General features: G+C 55.0%; 1 protein-coding gene across 2 annotated transcripts in view; it reads right to left on the bottom strand.

The window, feature by feature from the left end:
* PARVB (parvin beta) overlaps positions 1–26,806 on the bottom strand; it is a 95,075-nt gene that overhangs the window by 17,703 nt on the left and 50,566 nt on the right. For both annotated transcript variants that reach the window (XM_045872360.3, XM_064590500.1), the window contains exons 4-8: positions 14,773–14,875; positions 9,447–9,587; positions 8,031–8,146; positions 5,195–5,253; positions 2,301–2,320 (exon numbers count right to left, since the gene is read on the bottom strand). In XM_045872360.3, the coding sequence (XP_045728316.1) occupies positions 2,301–2,320; positions 5,195–5,253; positions 8,031–8,146; positions 9,447–9,587; positions 14,773–14,875 (439 nt within the window). The remainder of the gene's footprint in view (positions 1–2,300; positions 2,321–5,194; positions 5,254–8,030; positions 8,147–9,446; positions 9,588–14,772; positions 14,876–26,806) is intronic.

Raw genomic sequence — 26,806 nt, forward strand, 5'->3', positions numbered from 1 at the left:
GGGTGTACGCGTGCGTGCGTAGGGATATGCATGCATGTGGCACACACACGCACCCATGCACGCGGGTGGACGTGGGTATGTGTGTGTATGGCATGCACACACGCGTGGGGGGTGCGTGTGTTCGGGGGGAGGACCGCCCAGCGTCCTTCCCCTAAAAGCCAACAGCAACCAAAAGGCCCGACCCCACGGAGTGCCCCTCCTCCAGCTTTTCTACCAAGGCAGCTGTAAATTATTTTTATAATCGTTTAAGTCAGATTCCACTCAATACGACAGCCTGCTAAGAGGGGGGAAAAAAAAGCTCAATCTTTACAAAGCAAAATACAAACTTTAAATGCAGCTTGAGAAAAACCCTGGGAGCAGAAGCGAGCTTGACGTCAGCCGGGTATATTTAGCTGGCCACCGCTGGGCTCACAGAGCGAAGGCGTGCAGGGGAGCCACGGGAGGGCGTGGAGGCCCGCCGCCCCTGTGCAGCCCTTACCTGCAGCCGGGGCTCGGGAGCAGCATTGCCCAGCCAGCTTCTGCCTCACCCCTGCGGTAAGCCTGGCCTCGGGAATGAAAATAGGTCCCGGTCGCCCGCCTTCAAAAGTGCCGGGACTTCAGGCCACTTGCTTCCTTCCCTAACCCTGTTTCTTCCTCCGTAAAGTGGGAGTAAATAGTCCCCAGCTCACGGCTGGTGTTAGAATGAAACACACGGCTCATCGAGGCACAAGCCCACCGCCTGGCAAGCGTAGCGCTAGGGCTCGGGCTCAGTTCATTCGATGCCCTCTCTGACCCCAGCCCTCCCTAATGTCTCTCTGGAGGCTCTGGGGATAGTCACAGGGACAAACAGGGAGGGACACAGGCTGGGTGGAGGCAGATGGGTAAACTGAGGTAGCACAAACAGGACAGGTAGCCTGGGGTGCCTGGGTGGCTCGGTTGGTTAAGCGACTGCCTTCGGCTCAGGTCATGATCCTGGAGTCCCGGGATCGAGTCCCGCATCAGGCTCCCTGCTCTGCAGGGAGTCTGCTTCTCCCTCTGACCCTCCCCCCTCTCATGTGCTCTCTCTCACTCTCTCTCTCTCAAATAAATAAATAAAATCTTAAAAAAAAAAAAAAAAAAGAGGACAGGTAGCCAAAACAAGCCAGAAAGGACACAGAAAGGGGCCGAGTCAGCCAGGACGGGCCAGTGTCTGCCCAAGTGCAACCCTCACAGGTGGGAACTTCAGTCCAAACAAAGTTTTGTTCCACGTTTTTAAAATATAAATTGGAATTTCTGGCTTGTCTGCAGGAACTGGAAGTGTGGCAACACTGAGCCCGCATCCCTGCCTGCCCGGCGTCAACGCGCCGCCCATGGAAGTGGGGGTGCGGGCTCCCCCAGTCTGCCCCACCGCCACCCCACACAGAGGCCAAGGGGCAGAAGACCACTAGGGTTCTAGCCACTTCCCTCGTTCATGTTGGCAGCCTGGTCCCTGGAGGCACCCACAAGCCCGGGGCCCATGGACAAAGGGCTAGGAGGGAGGCGTCACACGAGGTGGAGCTGGGGTTTGCTGGGACAAGAAGGGGAGGAAGGGCGTTCCAGACAGAGGGAACAGAAAGCGCAAAGAGAAGCACAGGAAAGCCAGGGAGGGTTGCAGGGCGTGTGGCCTGTGAGGGAGGCTCAGAGAGGCTGGGTCCCGCAGGGCGAGGAGGCCCCAAGAGTGGGGGCGCAGGTGGCCCAGTCAGGCTGCGGTGGGGGCACAAACTCTGCTGGCAGAAAGGAGGAGACCCGAGGAGGACATGGGGAGTGGAGGAGGAGAGCTTCCCCCCACTTCTCCCCTGTCCCGAAGCCCAGGGCAGGGGAGGGGCTGCCCGCGGAGGAGATGTAGATGCAGCCAGCAAGCCTGTTGCCATGGAGACTAGGCAGCAGCGCCCAGCTCCTCTGGGGAGATGGGCCTCCCAGCCCACCTCAGCCAGGACAGGGATGACTCAGGGAAGGGGGGCTTCTGGAGGGGGCAGGGCAAGCCCTCCCTCCCGAGCTCAGAGTGCTCAGGTGAGAAATGAGCACAGAACAGGACCCCCTGCGAAACCCTTGCTGAGATGAAGATGGGGTCATGCTGCTTGGCACAGGGTCGGGAACAGCTCTTTGGGAACAGTCACTGAAACTAACGCTGCCTGTGGCAGGTCGGAGAAGCAGAGAGACCCCAGGGGGAGCTACAGGAGACCCCACGGGGTCCTGCAGGCCCTGACCCCCATGTGACAGCGTGTATCCACGCATCCGGGAGCTTCCTGCCACAGCCCCAAAGTGCCCGTGACCTCGGGCCCCCCACCCCCACAGGTACTTACCGAAGCGACCCATCATCATCCTGCAAATGAGAACAGACAGAGAGAGAGAGAGAGCCGTCAGTGGGTCGCTTAGAACACAGTGTGGTGAGGTCACGATGAAGGGAACCCCAAATTGCCCTGCTGAAGGGCTTTTTGTAAAAATGTAAATCCTGTTTTAACAGATTCTCTGTCCCTCTAATTCAAACGACAAGTGTGTGCGTGGATTTCTAAATGTCTGCACAAGATCGGCAGCAAGTGGCCACCTTCAATTAAACCACCCCTTTAATACCAGTTGGGGGGGAATTTAAATCATGGGAGCAGTTAATAGGCAGAACAGTTCAGCAGAAAACGGGGTCTTCTGGAGCCGCTGAATGGGAAGCTTTGAAGTCCAAGGGTGCAGATTACCCAAGGGTCCCACTGTGGTGAGCAAGCACGCTGCACATTCAGGGAATCACGAAACTCAGGGATGCTGAAGAATCACAGACTGGGGCCCTGAGTCTAGCAGGCAGAGGCTGAAACCACCAGGCACAGAGGCTAGTCCCTCCATGAGGACTGCGACAACCCCAGTCCACAGGTCCTCCCCTGCATGAGCCTCCTGAGAGGCAAGGAGGTCTTTATATCATCCCCAAACCCCTCTAGACTCAAGCCCCTTAGGCTCCATCTTATTTAACAGCATTCTCTTGAGCAGCTACTATGTGCACGCCATGGAAATACAGAAATAAACACCCCGTTCCCATAAACCCCGTGGCCCTGCCCATAAGCCCACATTTCAACACAGCCCATGGGTACCCAAAGTGTCACATATAGGAGACGCTATGGGAACTAAAAGGAAATCAGCCCACTTGTGTTTGGCAAACAGGGAGGGCTTCCTGGAGAAGGGGACCTCGGAGCCGGCTCTAGAGAAATGGACAGGAGGTGGAGGCTAGACAGAAGGTGGGGAGAGTCTCTGGGGCTGCGGGAGGGTGGGCCGCCAGAGCACCAAGGCCAGATAGAGCAGGAAGGCCAGCGAGCGGGTGGGGCAGTACTTTGTGGTTTTTGCAGACACCTGATGATTTAGATGCTCCATCCGATCCCCTATGGCCACACAGAGGGGGAGGGATTGGGGAGAGCAAGCCCAGAGCTGGGGAGACCAGGCAGGAGGCTGAGTCTGGGGCCACACGGTACTTCCTACAAGCTGCCTGGGCTGGAATTCACATTTCTACGGACACGGCCTTTCTGGCCAGCTAGACCGCCAGCCCTCGTCCCAAACCCCTTAGCCTCTCGGGCGCCCAGCACAGTGCCCGGCATAGGAGGTCCTCGTGCTGGTGACGGCTGTGAATTGTCGGGGCCATTCGCCCACCCACTAGCCCCGACTCCAGAGCTCCCAGCTCCCCCAGCTGCCCTCCCTCAGGTCACCAAACCCCATGGGAGACTGCAGGAGGGGGCCACGCTCCTTCCCAGGGCTGCATGCCCGCCCGCTGCAACGGGCCCGGCAGTGCGTCTCCCCCTCTCTGACCTCGGATGACCTTGTGCCTTGCTCTGACCCACAAGAGTGTGAGGACACTGTGTGTGTGGGGGGGGTCAGAACCCTGAGGGCACCTGGGAGGAAGTCCGGCTCCCTAAGGACGAGGCACAGGGGAAGGGACAGAGGCCTGCCACCAGCCAGCACCGACCACCGGACGAACTGAACGCCTGCCCGGCTGAGCCCGGCCCGGTCTGACTCACAGCACCCTCAGCAGCTAAAGGGACTGTCATTTTAAGCCTCTTGGTTTTGGGGTGGTTTGCTACACAATTATGGATAACTAAGACACCACTCCACTCCTCGTTCCCCTCCTCCTGCTCCCAAACAGGCCAGGCCTGACAGCCACTATAGACCAGGCCGAGCACCGGGCCCCTTGTCCCTCATGCCGCCCCTCCCCCGCCCCCAAACCCCATGGGCTTGGAACAGACGTGCTGCCTATCGCATGGCAATGGCTCCCCAATTTACCCGGCAGCTCCCTCGCTAGGAGTGGTCTCCCGTGAGGCCTGGATCTGTGAAAGACCGGACGTCAATTGGTGACCCAGTAATTAATCACTCCATGAACGGAGCGGGAGGGTTCACGGAGACAATCAATCTTTAATGTTCTGTTTCATCTGAACCGGGTTTGGTGGAGAGTCACAAATGCAGTGAATTTTAAAGATCCTTAACAGGGTGCCATGGGGGCGCCTAAAAGCTACACGCAAAATAGACCATTTGATTTGCTACGTTCAATGGATTTGAAGGCTTTAAGACTTCTTAAAAGTTGCCCTCTGGCTTTCTCTAAGAGATGAGCGACGGCTCAGCTGTCTCTCAAAGGGAAGTTCTAGTTCAGAAGGGTGGCTCCCTCTCCAACAGAGCTGAGGCACGGACAGATAAATGAGCAGGGACAAGGAGTCCCTAACCATTCTGAGCACCTCCTCCCCCCACCCCACATTCTTGAAGTTTGCCTTCTAAAATAAGGAATAAACATCCAAAGGCTTCGGAGAAGAACTCCGTCCTCACACGGAAAACTCTGAAGACGCTAGCATACCTACCCTACAAAATCTCGATGTTTTAAATTCCCCTTAGCCTTTTCTTCCTTGTAAGAGATGCTGAATAGGATCGGTTATATTTTTATTTGCTTATCATTCTTGGTGCCACTCCAGAAAAGATTTCGGGCAGCTTCAGTAAGTTCTAATTCCTGTGCCGCACGTAGTTTGTGTATTTTTCTATTTGGGAGAATTTCTCATTTAAATACCAAACCAAACGGCAATCTTGCCCTTCCTCACCAGAGAAGAGAAAAAAAATCTTTGAAGAAAGTGGGTGAAGGCCATAAAGCCAGGACAGCGCTTGTGTGAAAACCTCATCCTTGGGTTGAGGGATATGCGTGGAAATGGGCCCCTGCGTCTGTGCGGGTCCCCAGCTGGGGTCCACTTACTCCGTTGTTGTGGTCAGCTCCTCCGTGACGTGGCTGGAATGCAGCAGGCCTTCCCGCTTCTGCAAACCCCAAAATGAACAAATAAATACACAAACACGCGGGCAGGCAGAGGGGACGGGAGAAAGGACATCACTGGCAGGGTAGCTGAGCTGTGTGCAGACGGCCCTGGGGCCAGACCACCTTAGGGGCAGCATCCAAGCCACGCCCACGGGGGTGGACTGCAGGTGACCACAGGGGGTGACCCTTTTGGTGGCCGGAAACTGCCCCTCCCATCCCCTCCCCATAGGCTCTCCACGTTGCTCTGAGAGCCGGCAGCTGTGGGGAGGGGGGTCTCAGGGGAAACACCCTAGCTCCCAAAGGGATCCCCTACGCCGTGCAGCTGGGAGAGGTAAGGGGCACAGGGAACCCACATAACATAGGGAAGCACCCAGTGTAAGAACATGCGCACTTGGCTAAGTAGGGTGTGCCCCCCCCCGAAGTCCTGACAGTTCCGAACCTCAGAACGTGACCTTGTTTGGAAACAGGGTGTCTGCAGATACAGCTAGTTAAGATGAGGCCATAAGGGGTTAGGGTAGGTCCTAAATCCAACAGGACTGGAGTCCTTATAAGAGAAAACAGAGCCACAGACACACGCAAGCATAGAGAGAAGAGGCCGAGGGACAAAGAGGCCGAGCCTGGACAGACGAGTCTACAATCAGGAACGCGGAGGACTGCCCGCAGCCACCAGAAGCAGGAAGGGGGAAGGAAGGATCCTCCCCTGGACGCTTCGGAGGGAGCGGGGCCCCTGCCAACTCCCCGAGTAGGACTTCTGGCCTCCCTAACGGTGAGGGGACAATGTCTGTTGTTTCAAAACACCCACGTTGTGGTATTTTGCTATAGCAGCGCTAGGACATGACACTGTGTGTGACGGACTTCTCCGGAAGCCCCACAGGTGTGAAGACGCAGCGATGGTGGCGGGGTGGGGGGTCGGGGATGGGGGGCAGCCTGGACGTCCCCGGACCTCAGGGTGGTGCTCAGCAGCCAGCTAATCCAAGCACTGCAAGCCCCTATGTGAACCCCTCGAGAAACAGGGAACTCACTTCCCACCGGGCCACCCACCGTGGACACCTCCCGAGATCTGAGCTCCCCAACTCTTCCTGAACTTGGCCTCCAGGGAATTCTCGTGGCTGGTTCTTACAAATGCAGGCAACCACCCTTGAGCGGCCATCAGCAGCCTCACGGCTTCCCAGGAGAGCCCACAGAGGGAGGTGCCGAGACATTTCACTCACTTATTCATCCATGCACATATTAGGCACCTACTAAATGCCAGGCCCAGGGCGAGGTACTGGACACATGAAGCTAAGCATTTCAGAGGTTTATAGCATAATCTCAGATTTCTGGGGAAATCACTGCAACTCGGAGGAATCAAGTGATCGCCCAAGGCCATGCTGCCAGGTGGTAAATGAGGCCCCTGTCCTCATCCCTTCCCTCCACGGACCCCCATATTCCTTGCATTTCCCATCTCCGACCGGATAAGTGGACGTGGATTGACAGGCCCTGGGCTCTGGGAGGCGGGCTTCTGAGGCCAGTTCCCGGGACCCCGGTCCCTGATTCATACCCCTTTGGGTGTGGCCCAAAGAATCCTTCCGTAACCCTGGTCAGGCAGGAGGCGCCAGCAAAGAAGGGTTTGCCCGAGTCAGTAAAACTTTCTGAAAACCCAAAAGATTTTCTTGGACCAAAGCGCAGGCCTGAAAGGAAATGCCTTGATTACTGAGCTGTACGGCGCTCATGGGGCCTCGATTCTGATGGACACGGGTTTGGGAACCACATGCCCACATGTCCTTGGGAAGCCTTTCCCGGCTGGCCACCTCGAGTGGGTGCCCAGGGTTAGGGCAGCAGGAATGGTCCCTGACCCCATCACCACCACTGACCACAAACATCCCGCCTTAGGAAGCAAGCAGGGCCACACAGCGGGGGGTAACCCTCCCCTGATGCCAGAAAGGGGCATTCCGCCCACCCGGTCAGGGCGAAGCTCCCGGGGTAACGGAAGGGTCAGACAGCTTCGGAAAACTGGGACCAGCCAGAGCTCTGCAGCCCGCAGAGCACGGGGCCAATAAGGGAAAACATGGACATCGCAAGTCTATAAACACACAGATATCCGGGTTCCGAGCGAAACCTCATCGGTCTGGCAGGAGAGCAGTGCTTTCGCAATCAGAGTGTTTTTCCCCATTTGGTGTCCCCGATAGCCAGTGCCCAGTGCCAAGGACACAGTAGGTGCTTCATACGCATTTACTGGACAAGACCGCAAACACAGAGCCAGGGCTGGGTCTGTCCCCTTAAATGCAGGGGACACGGTAGGAAAGGCTGCTCTGTCCCTGTCAGAAGGACCCTGGCTCCCAGTTACATTTCTCCAAGGGAAGCAAGAGAAACGACCCTAAGAGAGAGATCATGGGGAATGATGGATAGAATGCAGAGCAGATGCAGAGGAGCTTTAATTGGGGTATCTATTTCCTACCGCTGGTCTCAACCCTCTCCGGTGAGTAATAAGCTCATTCAAGAGAACTGAGTTCCAACTACTTGGCTTTGGAGAGAAATGAATATTCTTTAAAAAAAAAAAATCTGGAAAATTAAACCTCAATATGCTCATGCCTTTGAATCTGCCTCTCTCCAAATCAGTGCCATTGTTCCGGCTCCAATCATTTGTCTCCAAGCCAGGGTGAGACACACATTTTTGTCAAGAGGAGAAAACAGAAGGTAGCCTCTTAGGAGGAAAAAAAAAAGCAGCAGGGAGGGAATCCACAGGAGGAAAGCGTCCCCACACCCCTCTGGTAGCATGGAGGGCAAGCCCGATACTCACCCGCGCAACAATCACCTGCACGGACACGTGCTCGGGGAGGCGGATCGGGGCCCGGAAGTGCATGGCCAGGGACACGAGGAGGTGGAGGATGGCCACCAGGTTCTTCCCATGAATTGCTTGTCGGGGGAGGGAAGAAGGGAGCTGGTTTAGATCAGGTTCTGCAGGAGCCCCAAGCCCATGTCCAAAAGGCAATAAAGACGCTGCGTCCAAACGAGACCGCAGAGAAAAACCATGGGTGGAAAAAAAAGCACCGGCCACGGAAAAACGAAGACGATGAGCGCCTTGTATGAATTTACTTCTCTTTTCTAATTTGTTCCCTTCCTGTTGGCTTTCAGGTGACACGTGCAACCACTTTCAAAAGCACAGCATTTTTAAAAGGGGTCAACTGGGTGGTATGATAAGGAGACGGAGCGGGCAGGAGAGTGAAATTAGCATAGGGAAGGGAGAATTTTGTGGAAGATGGGTCATCACGGCCACTTAGCCGTCACAATAATGTGCATTATTATCCCTGGCGCTTAAAAGTTCTCCCTCTGCACTATCAACCTCCTACACGAGGGAGGGAAGCAAGGGTGGATGGTGCTCCAGGGGAGGGGGGTGGAGAGCTTCCTGGCCAGGCCCTGCCTGCCCTGCACTGAGGATGGGAGGGGGGGAGGGTGCTGGGCGGGGCAGCCCCAACAAAGAACTTTCCGGCTTCTCTCGCTTTAGTTCTTTTTTTTTTTTTTTAAAGATTTTATTTATTTATTTGACAGAGAGAGACACAGCGAGAGAGGGAACACAAGCAGGGGGAGTGGGGGAGGGAGAAGCAGGCTTCCCGCGGAGCAGGGAGCCCGATGTGGGACTCGATCTCAGGACCCTGGGACCATGACCTGAGCCGAAGGCAGACGCTTAACAACTGAGCCACCCAGGCACCCTCTCGCTTTAGTTCTTCACCTTTCTGGCTTGAGGTCTTGGCTGAGAATACTGTGATGTCACATACTCGTCATGGCAGCACGCGGTGATTTATCCCAGAGGCCAGCATGAATCTTTTCCTGAGGACCTGCTCCAGCGGGTCATGGCTAGAACAGCTCATTTGCTGTTGGTGCCATGGGTATCTGGGGTTGGGTCCCTTCCAAAAACCCCACAGAGCTTCTCTCTCTTTCCCCTCCTTCCTCTGGGAGCCTCCCCTGCCCCACCCAAACAGAAACAACTTCTTTCCTCTCAGAAGCCGGGGGAAAAAAAGGCAATGACAGGCGTGACTTCGTCTCTCACCTAGGAGCTAGCTCCCAAGAGTGGGGATGCTGGCTTTGGCCTGTCCTAGCTGCCTTCCATAGAGCAGCAGTGGGAACGGGTTTTGAACATGCAAGCCCAGAAAGGCCATGATGAATGACAGCGTGGAGAGCTGAGGGGACAGGCTCAGTGTCCCCCGAGACTACTCACAGTCAACGGTCCACTGGAGCGCCCAGCCGTGGGGCCGCAGTAGGCCATGCACGGCTTCCAGCACCGTCTGCAGCTTCTGCTTCTGCCCGATCTCGGACTGTGTCACCTCAGCCACATTCAGCTTGCAGCCCGCCAGTTTTTCTGCAACGAGAAGGACAAGAGCAAGACGCAGGGCGTGAGGAAACGATGGAGGGTCTCGGGGCCGCCTGGTGCCCCAGCCGCAAGGGGAGCACTCCCCCACCCAGCCCGGGGCGAGCAGATCATCACAGAGCAGTGGGGCGCTGTCAGGACGGGGAGCCACGGAGCTCCGAGCTTTCTAGTCCTTTGTGTTCCTTGGAAAAGTACTCCAGAGCAGAAAGGGGGCATGGAGGTCGAGGGCAGACCTGGAGGTGTCCCACTCGGGAACATTCTAGGCACGTGACATGGAAAAAATGACTCAAGGTGCAACTGGGGGGCAGGGAGGGGACCCGCAGGGACGGGGACGGGGCCGGAGCGGAGGAGGCGGTGCACTGGGTCCTCTTGTTTCTCTAATAGCAGGACACCGCGGTAAGGATGGCGAGATGTTCGCAGACACCACCACGAACGACTTTATCCCCGAGAGTGAGCCGGAAGCTCACTGGAGGACCCCGACAAGCCCGACAAGAACCGCCACATCTGCTCCAGATCCGGTGACTGACCCCGAGCCCGGCCTCAGTGGGAGCCCCACCCTCTTTGCCGCCGCGTGGGCCCCCCACCTGCTAAGGGGCAAGGCAAGAAGGGGCTCTAAGACCCAGGTGTCTCCTGATGGGATGTCTCTCCTCAGCAAATCAACAGCAGCCGCATCGCAGAACATGGCGACCTGTTCCCCGGGAGGGTGACCACGGTGCCCGGCACAGAGCCCAACCGGCCGCGAGCCAGGACGTGGCTGCTGGCTGTGGCACTGAAGGGGGGGACAGCAGACAGCGGAGGCCAGGCTGGTCATGGTGGGGCTCCCGTTTCGCAAGTGGTCCCCCCAAAGCTCTGTGTACGGCATTCCGTGTGGAGGCCCGCTAACTCAGCATTCTCTCCCCATGTCCTCCCCTCCCTCGATTAGAACTAGAGCAAACCGTTTTAATATTCCCCCCAGGATAGTATCATTACAGAGCAATGCCTGTGGGGCTTGGGATGCTTCTTCCTTTGCTTCTTTCCTTCGTTAGCTCACAAAACAGTTACATGAGCACCTTCTGTGCACCAGGCACTGTCCTGGGGCTGGATGCAGCACAGACAAGAGGCTCCCCAGCGGGGGAGGCAACCTCACCTCCATAACATCGGGGAGGCAACCTCACCTCCATAACATCGGGCTGTAGCCGTTGAGTGCTAGAAGCAAAACAAAGCAGCTCAACCAAATGCATCCAGCCGGGGCTAGAAGTGGTTGCTGTTTATATATTTTGATGTCCCTCTGCATCTGACAGGTCCTAGCTGGATAAGCCACAGCTGTTCCATATGAACACCCTGAAAATACACAGCAGGTCCCCCAGGTGTTACAGGGCAGAGCGGAGGATCCTGGGGAAGGAAGGAGGGTTACAGAGCCGGGTGGTCCAAGAGCCTCGCCTGCTGGGAGACGGGGAGCCCGGTACGCCTCTGCCGTCCCCTCCACCAGCCAACCCTGCAGCCCCTGCAGGCTGAACGTGGCCGTGATACCCAGGCTGAAGGAGGAGGCGTGCTGGAGGCGGAAAGGAAACTGTACCAGCCTGTTAGGGCTGCAGTCACAGAGGACCTCAGACCAGGGGGCGTAAACAATGCAAATGTACTTTCTCTCAGGATCCTGGAGGTTAGAAATCTGAGATCAGGGGCTGGCAGAGCTGCTTTCCCCTGAGGTCTCTCTCCCCGTGTCCTCACGTGGCTGTCCCACTATGTGTGTCTGTCTTGATCTCTTCTTCTTAAAAGGACACCAGCTATATGGGTTTAGGGCCCACCCCCCAATGATCTCATTTTAACTTAATGACTTCTAGAAAGACCCTGTCTCCAAATACAGCCACATTCTGAGGTCCTAGGGATTAGGATTTCAACTTATGACTTCTGGGCGGGGGGGGACACAATTCAGCCGATGACAGGAACCGAGGAGGCTGGTTGCACCTGGGTGCTGCCTGAGGCTGGTCCTGCTAGCCCTGCCACGTGGGAGAGGATCACACATCTGGCTGCCCGAGTCACCGGCATCACTCTGCCTACCAATGGGCCCCAGGGGCCGCTCCAGGCTCTGCTGCGGCCACCACCTGGCTTCAGAGCACGGAGAGGGACCAAGGAAGCTGGGGTGGATCCTCAGATGTGGCAGGCAAACGTGGTGAGGCTGAATGCAGGGCTGTGAACACTCCCTGCGCAGGGAAGGGCCTGCCTTTTGCAAGGAGAAGGGAGTGCCAGGAGTTAGAAGCAGGACCACAGCCAGCCCAGAGGCCCCTGGGACCCCGGCAGGGGCACCCTCCCTCTGCCCACACATGGCCCACCTTGCGGAAGAGTTACACCCGCCAAAACCTGCCACGGGGCAGAGTCGGCAGCTGCTTCCAGGGTCTGCTCTCAAGAAGAGGGACCCAGCTGGGGTTCTGCTGCTGACTTGCACTTGGTGATCTCACATGGCCACATCCAGAGGTCCACTTTCTGTCCTCACTCCTGCCTCCTTGAAACACCCTTCCCCTACCCCTCCCTGCCTCCTCCCTACAGCTGGACCCTTCAGACTCCTTCGCTGGCTCCTCCTCTTCCCGACCCCTTCCTGCCCACCCAGGGCCCCGGCCGCACCCCTCTCCTCTCTCCAGATGCACAGGTCAGCTTTGGCCTCGGCACTCGGCCACAGTCTCCTTTCTGGCTTTGGCTTCTGCCTTTGGAGACAGTGACAAGCCGAATGTCTAGTCCACATGGGTGTCATTCCTGCTAACCCTGGGCTCGAGGACCATGTGCTCACACGGGTCCCTGCTGCATCTCGTGGGCACAGCGACATCAGCAGTGAGTAATCAACAACCAGGCAAGACATGCTGGGTTTGTGTTCAGATCCGAGAATTCTCTTCCATGGTTCTTTTCGTCCCACAGAGGAGCGTGTCAACCCACTTGACATATAAGAGATTCTGGAATCGCCTTATTAAGTACTCAAGTAAGGTATTCACGCGGGATGGAAGTCAGCTGCCAGAGCCAGCCTCCCGCAACCCAGAGGGTAACACAGCCGACGCAGGACGACGGACAATCATGCAGCTTCGGATCGAGTGTGACATTTGCCAGCTGAGGGGGGTACCAAAGGACGTGCCTTGAGGGGCAAGAATTCTTACCTGATACCTGCTCTAAGGATGCCCCTGTCACTCGTCGCCTGGGAGGGGCCGGCACCATTTACAGGCAAATTCAGAGCCTGTCCTATGATCCGGTGATGGTTATCAGCAACCCGCCCCCCTCCCCGCCCTGCTAGAACTCAGGCTTAGGACACGACTTTTTCAAGCAACTGGGTGAATGAAGCCACAGGGGCGTGCAGAAGCATCGGAAGGAAAAAAATTGAGTGGAACACTCTTAAGTTTGCTTCTGAAAATGCTAGGAAGTATCTCCCTCCGGCAGGGAACCAGGCACCTGCTTAAGGGACCGTTTCAGTAAGACAGCGGCGTCACCCACGGCCAACTCTTTGAGTCCAAGAGCCGAGGGGGAGCTCAGTCTTCACCTCAGACAAGGAGGACAGCTGGTAACCCGGGCAGCAACCCCATCAGAAGAATCCTTGCTGGCGGATCCGAAGATCCATGCGCTCCTCGCCCCTTCTCTACTGAAAGTATCTGTCATCACGAATGTCCAGTATAACGACCCTGAGGGGACCGTAGCCCCCGACAGGGCTGAGGATGACCCTGGGAATGACCACACCAACACTACGATCTGAAACATCAAAACTCTGACCGACACTTTTTTTTATCCACACATAATACACGTAGAGCGTTATATTAGTTTCAGGCATACAATATAATGATTCCACCTGACCGCCATTTTTAATAATAAACTGGTGTTAATGATTACCAATCCCGATAACATTTCAAATTTATTCTTGTACCGTGGGAGTCATTCCAAGACGGGGATCCCTGGCTCAGCCAAATACTGAGAAATTTGTGGCCATTTGGCCTTCAGCCAACTAATGAATCTGGACCACCCTCTCCAGGTGAGGCCCCTGGGTACCACGGCGCTAAGCATCACCTCTGCTGCCGAGCTCTCCATCCTCACCTGGCCACTGACTCAGGTAGAACAGGCCCCGGCTGCTGCAACACCCACCTCCTCATTCCCCACCCCCCACGCTCCTCCCAAGGGGCCCCTGGTTCCCCAGCTGCTCAGGCCACAGACCTGGCTGTCATGTCAGCCTTGACATCTCTGGCAGCTCCAACCTCCAAGATCCCTCCCCCCGGGTCTGCACCTCCCCCTAGTCTGAGCCGCTTCATCTGATGTCCGGGCTGCCGGAACAGCCTCCTGACCGATCTCAGCTCCTGCTCCCGACCCCCGCCTTCTATACCCAGAAGCCCAGGTGACTTCATAAAACACCTAGCTCAGATCATGTCACGGCCCTGCTCAAAAGCTCTAGCGGTTCCCTGTCACTTGGAATAAAAGCCTTTTCTGGACGCGATCTAGCCTCGTCCATCTTCCCGGCCCCATCCAGCACCCCCACGACCCCTCTCCCCCACCTCCTGCAGCCTCCTTCCACTAATCTTTAAGCACTTTAAGTCTTCCTCACATCTGAGTCTTGGCCTGGAATGTTCTTCTGAGGCTGGTGGTGCAGATATCTGCTCAGATGTCCCCTCCCCAGATAGCCGCCCCCACTGCCCAAACCCTCTCCGCCCCGTGACCTTCTGGCTTCCTTCCTAGCACGTGCCACTCTCTTAAAGCATCTGTTTGTGTCCCATAACATTTCTCTTTCTTCCCTCTGCCAGAATGTAGGGGGACAGGTGGGCGAGGGGACCCCCCTTCTCGTTACCACTGCATCCCCAGAGCCTAGATCCACACCTGCCACAAGGTGAATCTTCGTCCAACAGAGGAACAACCAAGACAAACACAACTTCTTCCCTCCAAATGTACTTCTGGAGGACAGGCTGAGCAAGGGCATGACATGTGGGCCATTCCCTCCCCACTGCCCCTATAGGAGGGCTGACCCACAGAGGAAGTGGCACCATTCTTGCCCCATCTCCCTGTCCCCATGGGAAAGTTCTGGAAGCTGGGCATGGCCTGCTGCAGCCCAGGAGCTGCCACCTGGAGCATGGGCTCAGACCACCCTGAGGACATGTGGCCCATGCCACCTTGCAGAGAATCGAGTGGCCCAGCCTGGGGACCACCCCACGGTGGCCCTTTGCTGGGGTGCCCGTGGACTCACCCAAGAGCTTCTGCAGCACCTGGCCGTCGTAAAGGTCCTCCTCCAGCTGCTTCACGATGATTCTCTCCTCCACCAGTACATCGTTGATCCAGTCAATGAGAACCTGGGGACAAGGAGCATTATGGCCTCGCTCGCCATGCCAGGCAGACCAGGGCAACGGCCAGAGCAAGCCCAGGAACTGAGCGCTGGTGGGCACCGAGATGCGTCCCGGCATGGCGGCCGGGCAGACGGGAAGGGAAAGACGCGGCCTGGGCTGCTGGACTTCCCGTGGGACTTCAAGATGGGATGATGGAGGGCAGCCACCACGGTGACCCTGGGCATCCTCCTGGCAGGAGCATGGGTGGACGGGGACACTCTCAGGAAAAGGAAAAGAGGATAACTGTTCACTGTGGCTTGGAGGAGGGGGTTACACGAGTAATATCAGCAGGACCGCGCCTCGCGGCCTGAGGCAGGACAGGTGGCCCATACGACATCCATCCCTCCCCTCCCACAGGATCTGCACCAGAGCAGTCCCCCGTCACCCTGAGCCTAAAGCCGTGGAGAGAAGGAGGCCCCAGATGGCCCGTGACTGACAGCTCCGAGCTCCTCTTCTTTTCAACAGCTTTATTGAGACGGAATTCACATCCTATACAATTCACCCTTTGAAAGTGTGCAATTCAGGGGTTTTGGGTCTTCACAGAATCATGCACCCATCGCCACAATCAACTGAGAACAACTTCATCGCCCCAAAAGAAACCCGTAGCCAGTAGCAGGCCCTCCGACCCCTCCTTCCAACCACTCAATTCTGTTCTCGGTCTGTGGATTAGCCTATTCTGGATATTTCATAAAATGCAATCTTGTGCAAATGCGATTGATTTCCTCTAAGTTTCATATCAACTTTATTTCATAGAATACGTGATCTCCTGTGTCTGGCTTCTCTCGCTGGGCATGATGTTTTCAAAGCTCATCCATGCCGAAGTTCCACGCATCAGAACTTTATTCCTTCCCATGACAGAATGACATCCCAGTGCACGGATCTATCACGTTTCACGGATCCTCTCATCACAGTTGATGAGAATCTGCGTTGTCGCCACTTTTTGTGGCTTTGGTGAGTCATGCTGCTGTGGACATGCGCTCGCTTCTCTAGGCCAGCCTTCCACTGGAGACTTTTCTCGACAAGTTTCCATTCTCCTTGCCGGCAACGTATCATAAAAGAAGACAGCTTCAGCTGTGAAAAGATCTATGGAAAAACAGGATTCCATTCGGCCAATCCCACTTCAGCCACGAAATAAAATGGATGCCCGAACAGATTCGATCAAAAATAGCGCAGGATTTTCCTATGCAGGCAAAACTAATAAAACTACCTAATTGGTCTCAATGACCTCTTGGAAATGGGACTTTATGGCCCTTCTCAAAGATGAACGAGAGGGCACGAGTCCAGAATATAGTGTTCTCTGTCACCCTTGGAAACAGATGTAACCTGCAAAACTGGCCACAAGGCAAATTTCTGTGAAGCATCTTCTGTTTTCCCACTAACTCAAAAATATTAAATCAGACACACAATCCCATGAAGAATAGAAGTGAACATAAATTAAAGGCAGTTCTGGAGGAAGAAAGAGGTGAGCAGCTCTGTGGCATTCTGGTTCCAACAAAGCCATCCTGAAAGGTCAGCAAGATGGAGCCAGTTACAGTTCTCCCACACCGTCCCCCCACGCTCCGCTCCCTCCCTCTCCCTCCCCTGCTGCCTGGGTTGAGAGCCTGGCCTGGGGTCTGGCAGCTGGACCTGGACCTCACTCCCCTGCCCAGGGCCATGACTGAACCATCAGCCCCTAGCCGAGCTGCCTCCCCTCCCGCCTTCCAGCACTCTCCTCCATGGACACCGCATTCGCCCAGCTTGTGTCCTCGTCTCTGACCTCCCTTCCAGTTCCCTTGGGGGTCCTCCTTGACCTCTACAGGCCTCTTGAGGCCGCGCCCTGGACAACTCTTCTTCTCACTCTCCACTCTCTTCCAAGGTCAGCTCATGCCTTCCCACAACTTCCAGTGCTGTCCCCAAATCAGAAACCCCCAAATATGCAGCCCCACCTCCACGATCCTGCTGCTCAGCTGTCCCTAAAAGCATCTCTGAAAGAATTCATCTGCCTCCAAACCTGCTCATTTTCTGGGAAAGAAACAGAACACCATCCACCAGTGTTAAGAGCCTGGACTTCATTCACCCCTCACCCCACTTCTGCCCACCTCATAACTGGGTCCACTTTTCACCTTCTCCTCTTCACCATCCTTGACTAAACCACCTCCTTGAACCAAGGCCACTTCCAACTGAGCATCCTGCCTCCTTGCTGGTGTTCTTAAGAACCCCAAGCTCCTCTCTACCTCAGGACCTTTGCACGTGCCATTCCTTCCAACCTGAACACATCTCCCCCCTCCCCCAATGGCCTGGCCAGCTCTCACTCATCCTTCAGGTCTCAAACTTCCCTATCATTCTCTGACCGCCGTGTCCCATCTAGGCCACGTACCCCATCAGCCTCTCAGCACAGCCAAGCACCGTTTCCCTGACCCTGTTCACATTTACAATGGGAACACATCTCCATGTGTAATGATCTCCCCCACTGGACCCGAAGCTCTCCGCGGGTGGGAACTATGGCACCAGTGGCTCCGTCCCCAGCACTCGGGGCTCACTGCCTGCCAGAAGCAGCCACCAAGTTGATTAACCAATTTACAGAGCACCCACTATGTGTGAGACTCTGGGAATAAACAAGACAGATGGGGCCTCTGTTCTTACATTCTAATCCGACATGAAAAGATCCACAAATAAACACACTTTCAGACTTGTGATCAATGTTAAAGAGAAAAACAAGGCAGGGTACAGTGGAGAAGACTGACAGAGACACCAAGCCAGGTGATGAAGGTCAAAAGCCAACAGGGATCAGTCACGGTGATGGCAGGTGCCCTGACCTGATATGATAGGACGAGAAGGGCAATTTACCTCTCTGGTGTTCCTCCTAAAACCCACTACCCACTCCAATCTGGAGCAAAACATCAGACAAATTCCCATAGAGGGGCATTCTCCAAAATTCCTGATCCATACTCGTCAAAATGGGCAAGGTCATCATAAACAAGGAAAGTCTAAGAAACTGTCAGAGCCCAGAGGGGCTAAGGAGGCACAATGATGAATTGTCATGTGGGATCCTGGATGCGGGCCTGGACCAGAAAAAGGACAGTGGGGAAAAACTAAGGAAATCCTAATAAAAGGGGCCCGGCCTTTAGTTAACAACAACATATTAATACTGAACAAATGTGCCATGCTGATCTAGAATGTTAAGAGAGGAAATCAGGTGTGGGTATACGGGAACTCTCTGTACTCTCTTTTGCTATTTTTCTATAACTTTAAAACTAAAAATAAGGTAGAGTTTGGGGATGGGGAGGGTACAGTGGCCATCTGGAACCAGGTGGTCAGGGGGCTTCCTGGAGAAGGTGGCCTCTGAGCAGAGAGGAAGGAGGATGGGGATGAGCCGTGCGGCCACCCAGAACCACCAGGGAGGTGTGAGGTTGGGGAGCCGGGGCAGGAGGACCGGGGAAGGCAGATGCAGAGCCAGCCCCAGATGCCCACCTGGCCTCAAGGCAGCAGCCATGAAGCCGCTCAGGGTGGTGGATGAGGAGAGCAACCGTGGGCACTAGCAGGATGGGGATGCACCCAGACATGACAGAGGGCATAGGTGGGGCAGGAACGAGGGTCGGAGATGACCCTGGGAATGGGCAGGCAAAGCAGGGCAGAGGACCGGGAGATGGACGGAAGAGGGGAGCGGCTGGGCGGGGAGATGGATGGAGGAGGGGAGCGACTGGGCGGATGCGTGGGACGCCTCCAGGGTGCTGAGGTCTCGGGAATGGTGTGAGAAGGTCAAGAGGAAGACCCTTGCCATGGACTGGAGGCACCAGTGAGGAAGGGGAGAATAAGGGGAGATAGTCCAAGGAGGGAGGGAAAGGTTTAGAAGCAGCTGGGAGCATCTGGAGCTGGGAGGACATCTGCCCCCTCCTGCCCCGACATCCATGGCGGGGGGGGCGGGAGGGGACCCACTGAGCCATCCGGACCCCAACACCCACCCTCCCAGGACCCTGGTTACACAGCTGCCAGCTATCACAGGAAGACCTGCCCCATCCCTTTGTCTCTCCCCCCGGCCACCAGCAACCTGGTTCCTGGCAAGAAGGACCTCATCCTTGATCCCTTAATCCTACAAAGCACTACCATGGTCCTTTTATCAGCAAGTTTTCAGCGATTATAGGCACCAAGTGACAGTATCCCACTCACCAGCTATCACCGAGCACCTGCCTCGTGCCAGGTGGTGGGGGGCAAAGGTGTCCCCAACCTCCAGGAGTTGACGCTCCACCTGGGAGGTGGGCAGAGATGAATCAGGAGCACGAGCGGGGAAATGGCAAAAATCCAGGCCGTGGAGGCGCGAAGCTGTGTCCCTGACGTCTCAGGGCAGGTGGGGGCATTCAGAAGGCAAACCCGCAGCAGGCAGGGCAGGAGGACCGGGTGCCCCACAGGACCCGAGCTACAGCCCATGCCGCCTCCATCGGGGCTGGAGTCACAGAGAACCACCTCCCCCCCGCACTGCTGACGGTCCAGGGCACAACCGCACAGACCACACTTTCTCAGGACAGAGGATGGGGATGCCTGCTTCTCTCCTGAGACCAAGAGACCTGGAATGCCTCCGACTGTGGCTCTCTAAGGCTGACCCACCGCCCGAACCCTGAACCCACTCCCACAGCCACAGAACTGAGACCCCCTATGTCTATGCCCCCCCACCCCAGGGGCCTGTTCTGGCCGCTTGATGAGATTTTACCGGTGTGTATTTTTTGCAGAATGTGTTATTTAAACTTAAGAGATAAAAATGAGTACGGGGACACAAGGCTCAGCAACCCTACCCCCCATTTTTGGTCTTCAGAGCCCTCCCCCACCTGGGCCCCCTCTCTGGCCAGCCTGATTCCCCACCAGCTTCCCACAGTCCCCCCAGCCTGCCCTGCTGCCGGCCTTCTGCTCAGCTGCAGATCCCCAGCTCCTGCACCTCCTCACCCACCCGGGTCAGGCACCCCGCACCTCACAGCAGCCACAAAGGGCTGGCCCTTGACCCCCCGCCCCCCAGGCAGACTTAGCACTCCCTCTGGCCAGGGATGGCGCCTGCTACTTTAGCCTCCCCACAGCACCCAGCAAAGACCCGAGCCCTAAAGGGGTCATAAATACCAGGTAAGTGACTACTAATAGCGTTCCTCATGTTGTCTATAATTTTTGGCTACTAGCTTTAAAACGATTTTGTAGGCAGAAATTTTAAAATGCCCCCTAAGATCCCAGCCTGCTGTGTACAGGCCCCTATCAACCCCTGGGACTGTGTAGATGATGGTGTGCACCCCATGATGAGGCTGTTATAGAAAGATTATCCAGGTGGGCCTGACCTAAGCACATGAGCCCTTTGAACCTGGATCTAGGGGTCAGAGACCACAGGCCAAGAGAGGGGAAGCACAGGGGAGAGCCCCCGTCGCTGGCTCTGAAGGCAGCAGGCCCCACATGGAGAGGAGAGGCCTCTAGGGGCAGAGTTGATTCTTCCCCAGAGCCTCCAGAAAAGAACTCAGCCCGGTGTCACCCGCAGCGAGAACCCAGCCACACCTCTGACCTGCAGAACTGTGCGCTAATAAACAATGTTGCTTTAATCAGTTGAATTGGTACTTAGTTACACATCAACAGAACACTAATACAAAGGGCATTCGCTATCACAACTTTCAAGCATCAGCCTCATAAACAAGTGCTGCTACCACCACCTACAAAATCCAGTGTACTGCCCGCACCCTGAGTTTTAGCTGTGCGACCTGGATCCAGTCGCTTAACCTCTCTGGTCCTCAGAGTCTTTGTTAAAAAGAAGACAAACCAATTCCTACCCCTGTGTGTGTTACCTGACCCAGCAATTCCAGTTCCAGACGTTTCTGCTAAGGTACTAATCCAAAAGTGCCCCTAGACATTTACTAACTCTGGAACGACTCCAAATTTTGTGTAGGAAAAACTATATACGCAGAAGACAAAGCCTGAAGGGACACCAATAAAAGAGAATTACCACTGCCTTCTGTTTGATTTTTGTCTTCCAGGTTTTCAGCCGTCTATGCTGCTGTGGTAGTTAGAAAAAAGTAATAATAAATACCCTCTAAAAAAATCACTATCCAGATGACTTCTTTGCAGAAATTGACAAGCAGATCCTAAAACACATATGGAAATCCAAGGGCTCCCAAATAGCCAAAACAATCTCAAAGAAGAAGAAAAAAGTTGGAGAACTCACGCTTCCGGATTTCAAACCACACCAAAAAGCTACAGTAATAAAAATGTGGGTGCTGGCCTAAGGACAGACACAGAGACCAAGAGAATGCAATTGAGAGGACACCAATCGTCCTCCCACTATAGTCTACAGAGAGCAGTAAAGATGATAATTCAATTCAGCAAGTGGTGCTGGGACAACTGGGTGTCCACGTGCAAAAGAATACACCACACACAAAAATCAAAATCAACTCGAAATGGATCAAAGACCTCAGTATTAAAACAAACACTACAGAAGTCTTAGAAAGCAGAATAAACCTTCATGAGCTTGGATTAAGTAATGATTTCTTAGCTACAACACCTAAAGCACAAACCACACACACAAAAAAACAGATAAACTGACTTAAAACTAAAAACTTTTGTCCTTCAAAAGATACCAGCAAAGGAGTACCTGGGTGGCTCAATCAGTTAAGTGTCTGCCTTCGGCTCAGGTCAGATCCCAGAGTCCTGGGATCGAGCCCTGTGTCAGGCAACCTGCTCAGCGGTGGGCCTGCCTCTCCCTCTCCCTCTGCTCCTTCCCCGCTTGTGCTCTCTCTCAAATAGATGAGTAAAATCTTAAAAAAATAAAAAAAAAAGATACCTGCAAGTAAAAAGATAGCCCACAGAATGGAAAATGATTTTGCAAAATCCTCTGAGAAAGGGTTTGTATCTAGAATGCGTAAAGTACTCTTACAACTCAACAATAAAAAGACAGCCAATTTTAAAATGGGCAAAAGATCTGGAGAGACATTTCTCCAAAGAAGTACACACATGCCCAAAGCGTGAAAAGTCACTAGCAATTAGGCAAATGCAAATCAAAACCACGGTGAGATACCATTTCATACCGACGAGAGTAGCTATAATTAAAAAGACATACAATAAAAAGTGTTGGCAAGGATGTGGAGAAACTGGAACTTTTCCCACATCGCTGAAAGCATGTAAAATGGTGCAGCTACTTTGCAGAACAGTCTGGCAGTTTCTCCAAAGGTTAAACACAGAATTATCATCTGACCCAGCAAGCCCACTCCCAGGTATGTGCCAAAAGAGAATACTGAAAACACATGTCCATGCAAAATCTCATACACGGATGTTCAAAATATCCACTATTCAAAACAGCCAAAAGGCAGAAACAACCCAAGGTCCATCAACAAATGAAGGCGTAAACACAGTGTAGCCTATCCACACAATGGAATATTATTCGGCCATAAAAAGGAATCAAGTACTGACACATGTTACAACATGGATGAAACTTTCAAACGTTACACCAAGTGAAAGAAGCGAGTCACAAAAGGCCACATATTGAATGATTCTCCTTACATGAAATATCCAGAATCAGCGAGTCTATGGGGACAGAATAATTCCACAGAGACTGAGTGGCTACCATTGGGGGGAGGGGGGCAGGGGGGGCGGGAAGGAAGAGGGACCGACTGTCGATGGGCGTGGGGTTTCTTTTGAGAGTGATGAAAATATTCTTAAATTGATTGAGGGGAAGGTTGCATGACTATGGGAGGAGACTAGTCACCCCTGAACTGGATGGTATGTGTATTCTATCTCAACAAAGCAGTTATTCGATTAACCTCTGGAATACAGATGTTCACACCTACTTCTGCAGGGCTGTTCTGAGGATTCGTGAGACGGTTTGGTTCTAAACAGCTACAGTGATCTACACAGATGTTAGCGCGACCATCCCTGGAGCTCTCGGCGTGTCAAAAGCTCCTTTCTGATTTACTCAGCATAACCACCAGCACCTAGAACATATGCCAACACCGCCCTAAACATGGGAGATATAAACGTGACCTCATCTCTGCCCCCACATGGGGCTGTTAAGGCGTCACAGCTGCTTGCTGGGAAGGGCATGTGCAGGAAGGGTATACACAGGAGGCCCAGCTCGTCCTCCCTCGGCTATTAGAAAGAGCTGGTCCCCACCCTGCAGGGAGTCTAACACCCTGCACCTCTCTGATCTTATCTCTGACCACTGTCCTTCTTGTTCACTAGGCTCCTGCCACACTGTCCTCCTTGTTTGTCCTTATACATGCCAGGTACACGCATACCACAGGACCTTTGCACTTGCTCTTGCCTCTGCGGTGACATTCTTGCCCTAGGTACCAGCAAGCAGCTCTCAGTTCAAAGCCACCTCTCTGACCACCGTACCTAGAACAGGGGGAGAGGAAACCACCCTGCTTCTTGTTTGAGCCTCCTGCAAAGCACTCATGGCCATCAGGCCATACATTCATTCACCAAATCTGTCTCCCCAGCTGACCTGCCTGCTCCACAAGGGTTGGGCCTTTGTTTTGCTCAGTGACATATCCCCAGTGGCTGTGCTTGGAACAGACCCACAGAAGGTGCTCAAACCACCTGCAGCACTGCCTACAGACCTGGGCCGGTCTCTTGGGCACATAGACATCTGGTCCCAGAGGCTGCCTCGCCCGGAGCTCAGTCCTGCCGGCGAACACACAAGAGACACCATTTCTGTTACGAAGAAACGAAAACTTAAAAATCCCTGTGTCCCCATGAAGAGAATCCGCTGCAGAAATCAGGTTGCTGACCTGAACGATTACAAAACAGGACCAAAAGGGATGAAGAGCCCATTCCCCACAACAGGCCACGGGGGTCAGCTCTGGGAAGCAAAAGCAATCTGGCACCCAATTTTGCCGCCGCCCCCGCGGAGATGCAATCTCCTCCCCGGACACCACAAAGCACCGCGATTCTATTCCCCTGCTCGCCCGTCTTAATCCTGTTTCAGGCAAGACGTTTTCAAGATAGCACCAATCATTATTTCTCGGACGCACTCATTTGCAAACCCCAAATCCTGCAGGCAAATGGCTAGGACATACAGTAATGATGCCCTTGCACGTATGTTTTACAGGCTTGCCTTAAGCAAAATAAAAAATTACGTTTCCCCCCCCCAAAAAAAAAAATTACGTTTCCCCTCGTTCCTTCTGAATGATAATCAGGATCTGCGGCCTGTCTCCCGAAAGCTCTGACAGTTACGTTTTAATCACTTCCAAACAGGCTCGTCGCTGCTGAGTCCACGGATGCGGGCTTGACTGCAACAGGCGGGGGGCCGGCCCGAGCCGGGTGCAAACGCCAGGACGCATCACAGGGGCGTCTCCACGCAGCTCTGGCTCCAACAGCACCACTTCCCGCCCAGAGGATCATTTTTCTGCAGCTGATTCTCTTCACGGGGACACAGGGAGGAAGAAAACAGAACTTCACAGCCAAGAAGAGTCTTGTCCAATAAACTGGGAAATGAGATGTGAAATCTGCTCGCGGGGAGAACCGTGCACCCCAGTTAACGGCACGGTCTGCTCACCTTGGACCAACGTGCTTATGAGCGCGCAGGCCTCTTCTCTGGCTCTTCATTCTGGAAAGCGTGACAGTTGCCACACTGTCTTTCGAGGATCATTAAAAACATCAAGTATCTCATCTATTAACTGCAATCTGCCCGGGGCCGCACGAGCTGTTCGCCCTGTAAGTAGTCCAGGGAGCTTCTGGAGGATGCTAGAGAAAATGCCTGTGGCACAGAATACCAGCGGGGAGGGCAGGGCAGGAAGTCTTTCAGGCTCTTGAACCCACAGGATGCTCGTGCCCACTTCCCAGTTCCCACGGCAGACCTGCGCCTCCCCCTCTCCCCACGGCGCCCGGGCTCCACACCAGCCACGGCACCTGCCAGACGGCGACAGCGCGGGATCTGCCGCGCCCCCCACAACGCTACTGCGCCCCCAGCTTTTGTCTGGGCCCAGATCTGAATCGAGGAAGCCAGACTCCAAGCGCACCTCGCCCCTTCACCCCTAAACACCCCAGTAGGCTCAACGGATGCTCAGAGAGAATTTCTGAATGAACGGCCTCATTCATGCTGCCTGGTGTAGCCAGAGCCAGGGTTCTGTTTTATAGGAAACAGAGGGCAGCTCACAGTATTTTCAACGGTGACAGTCCCGTGGCAGCGGGGTCAGCGGGGCTAAGTCTACAGAGGGAGACAGGACAGGGGCCAAGACAAGAGGTGAAAAAGAGCAGTTGACTGAGAACAGAGCAAGAAAACAAGGAGACTGACCGTGCTGCCTCAGAGATGTCCCTCGGGTGCCCAGACTGGGACGTGGCCAGTGTCAGCTGACCTCACCCCTGACCTGCTCAGGCTGGCGTGTGGCCCACGCTCCCCACCGAAAACACCCTTTCCGAGCAGAATCCCTGCCAAGAACCACTGGCAGGCCCCCTCGGACGTAACCAACCAGCAGCACGGACAAGGAGAGTCCGCAGTGCGGAAAACGGGTCTGAAAAGCACTAAGAATCACGCAGGTCAAGCGCATGGAGTGGTTTTGCTGGAACCACCAAGACTAGCTGTCCATACCCCCCGGTTCCCAAGGCGGGGCTCCTGGGACCACCTGCATCAGCATCCAATTCACAAGGGCCCCCAACCCTCGCCCCATGCTCCCAGAGCCCCCTTCCCAAGATTCCAACTCCGTTGGTCTGGTGATGGGGCAAAAAGACCCGCCTGGTCCCCGAGGTGCACACCCTTGCAGGTGGTTCTGACACACCTCATGCACTCACTCCTCCTCCTGCCAGTGGGAATCAGCACGGCTGTGTGCGGGCACGCCTCCCAGCACTGGGGATTCGGCTGGGAGCAAAATCTGACACTCGCCACACAGGCTTCCATTCGCGAGGGAGGAGACGAGAAGTGTACCAGTCCGGGCCAGGGGAAGTTGGGCGGAGAGAACCAGCCAGGGCAAGGACGTGGGGTGTGGAGCACAGGGGCGGAGGGGAGGGGCTGGAGGCGGGGACATCAGGAGAAAACGGACAGGTGGAGAAGAGTTCTCCGAGCCGGCTGCAAGTGCACAGGCCAGGTGCAGATCTAACCTTGCCTGGAGCGCAGCGGGGGTGTGCCTCGGCCTCTGGGAGGTGATCTCTAGGCCGCTGGAGCGTCCTGCCAGATGGTTTACATGGGAGCCTTGGGCTGGCCAGAAAGGACCAACGTGGCTTAGGGCTGGAGACAGGTTGGTCCCCAGGGCAGTCAGACATGCCTCTAGGATGGCACCCCAATAAACTCTCTGGACCACGAAGCTTGGGGAGCTTCCCTGGCTAGCAATGCTCAGAGAATGCTGTCTTCTCATTGCCAGTAAGTGACGCTGTCCACGATGCCACCAGGAGACATTTGGAAATGCCACGTTCGGTGCCCTTCCGGGCCTGCCCTCGGTGCCTCCTCCCCCGGCTGAGTTTCACCTGTGTCCCTTTTACCACGATGAGCCTTTTAACAGCGAGTATGGCAGCATTCGGTGAGTCCTGCGAGTCTTTCTAGTGTCAAACCTACAGGTCGTCTTGGGGACCCCAAACTTGTAATTAGTGTCAGAAGTGAGGGTGGGCTTGGGGGCCGGCCTCTCGTATCACACACCTGGGTAGGCAGAGGCTCAGTGGCAAGCCAAAAGGGGAGGCAGGAAGTGACGTGAGCTGGGCTACCCTCCCGCACGCCCGGGGACAGGCCACGGTGGCCTTGGGACCGGCTACTCCCCCAGCGAGAAGCTGGTGCTGACGGCAGCAGACCCCGACTCAGGGGTACACCCAGGCCCCACATGCCTGGCGAACACGAGTGAACCAAGGGCAGCCGAAGCTCAGCTCTGTATCCCCCGAGCCACCGCCCGCCCATGTCTCTGTTGAAAAAGGCTCTAGTTGTGAGAACTAATATTTCCCGCACACTCCTCCACGCCGTCACCACAGCGACTAACAATCCAC

Source organism: Mirounga angustirostris, unplaced genomic scaffold, assembly GCF_029215605.1.
Source record: "Mirounga angustirostris isolate CCGP_5_RB_7025 unplaced genomic scaffold, mMirAng1.0.hap1 SCAF_5, whole genome shotgun sequence".
Classification (NCBI taxonomy): Eukaryota; Metazoa; Chordata; class Mammalia; order Carnivora; family Phocidae; genus Mirounga; species Mirounga angustirostris.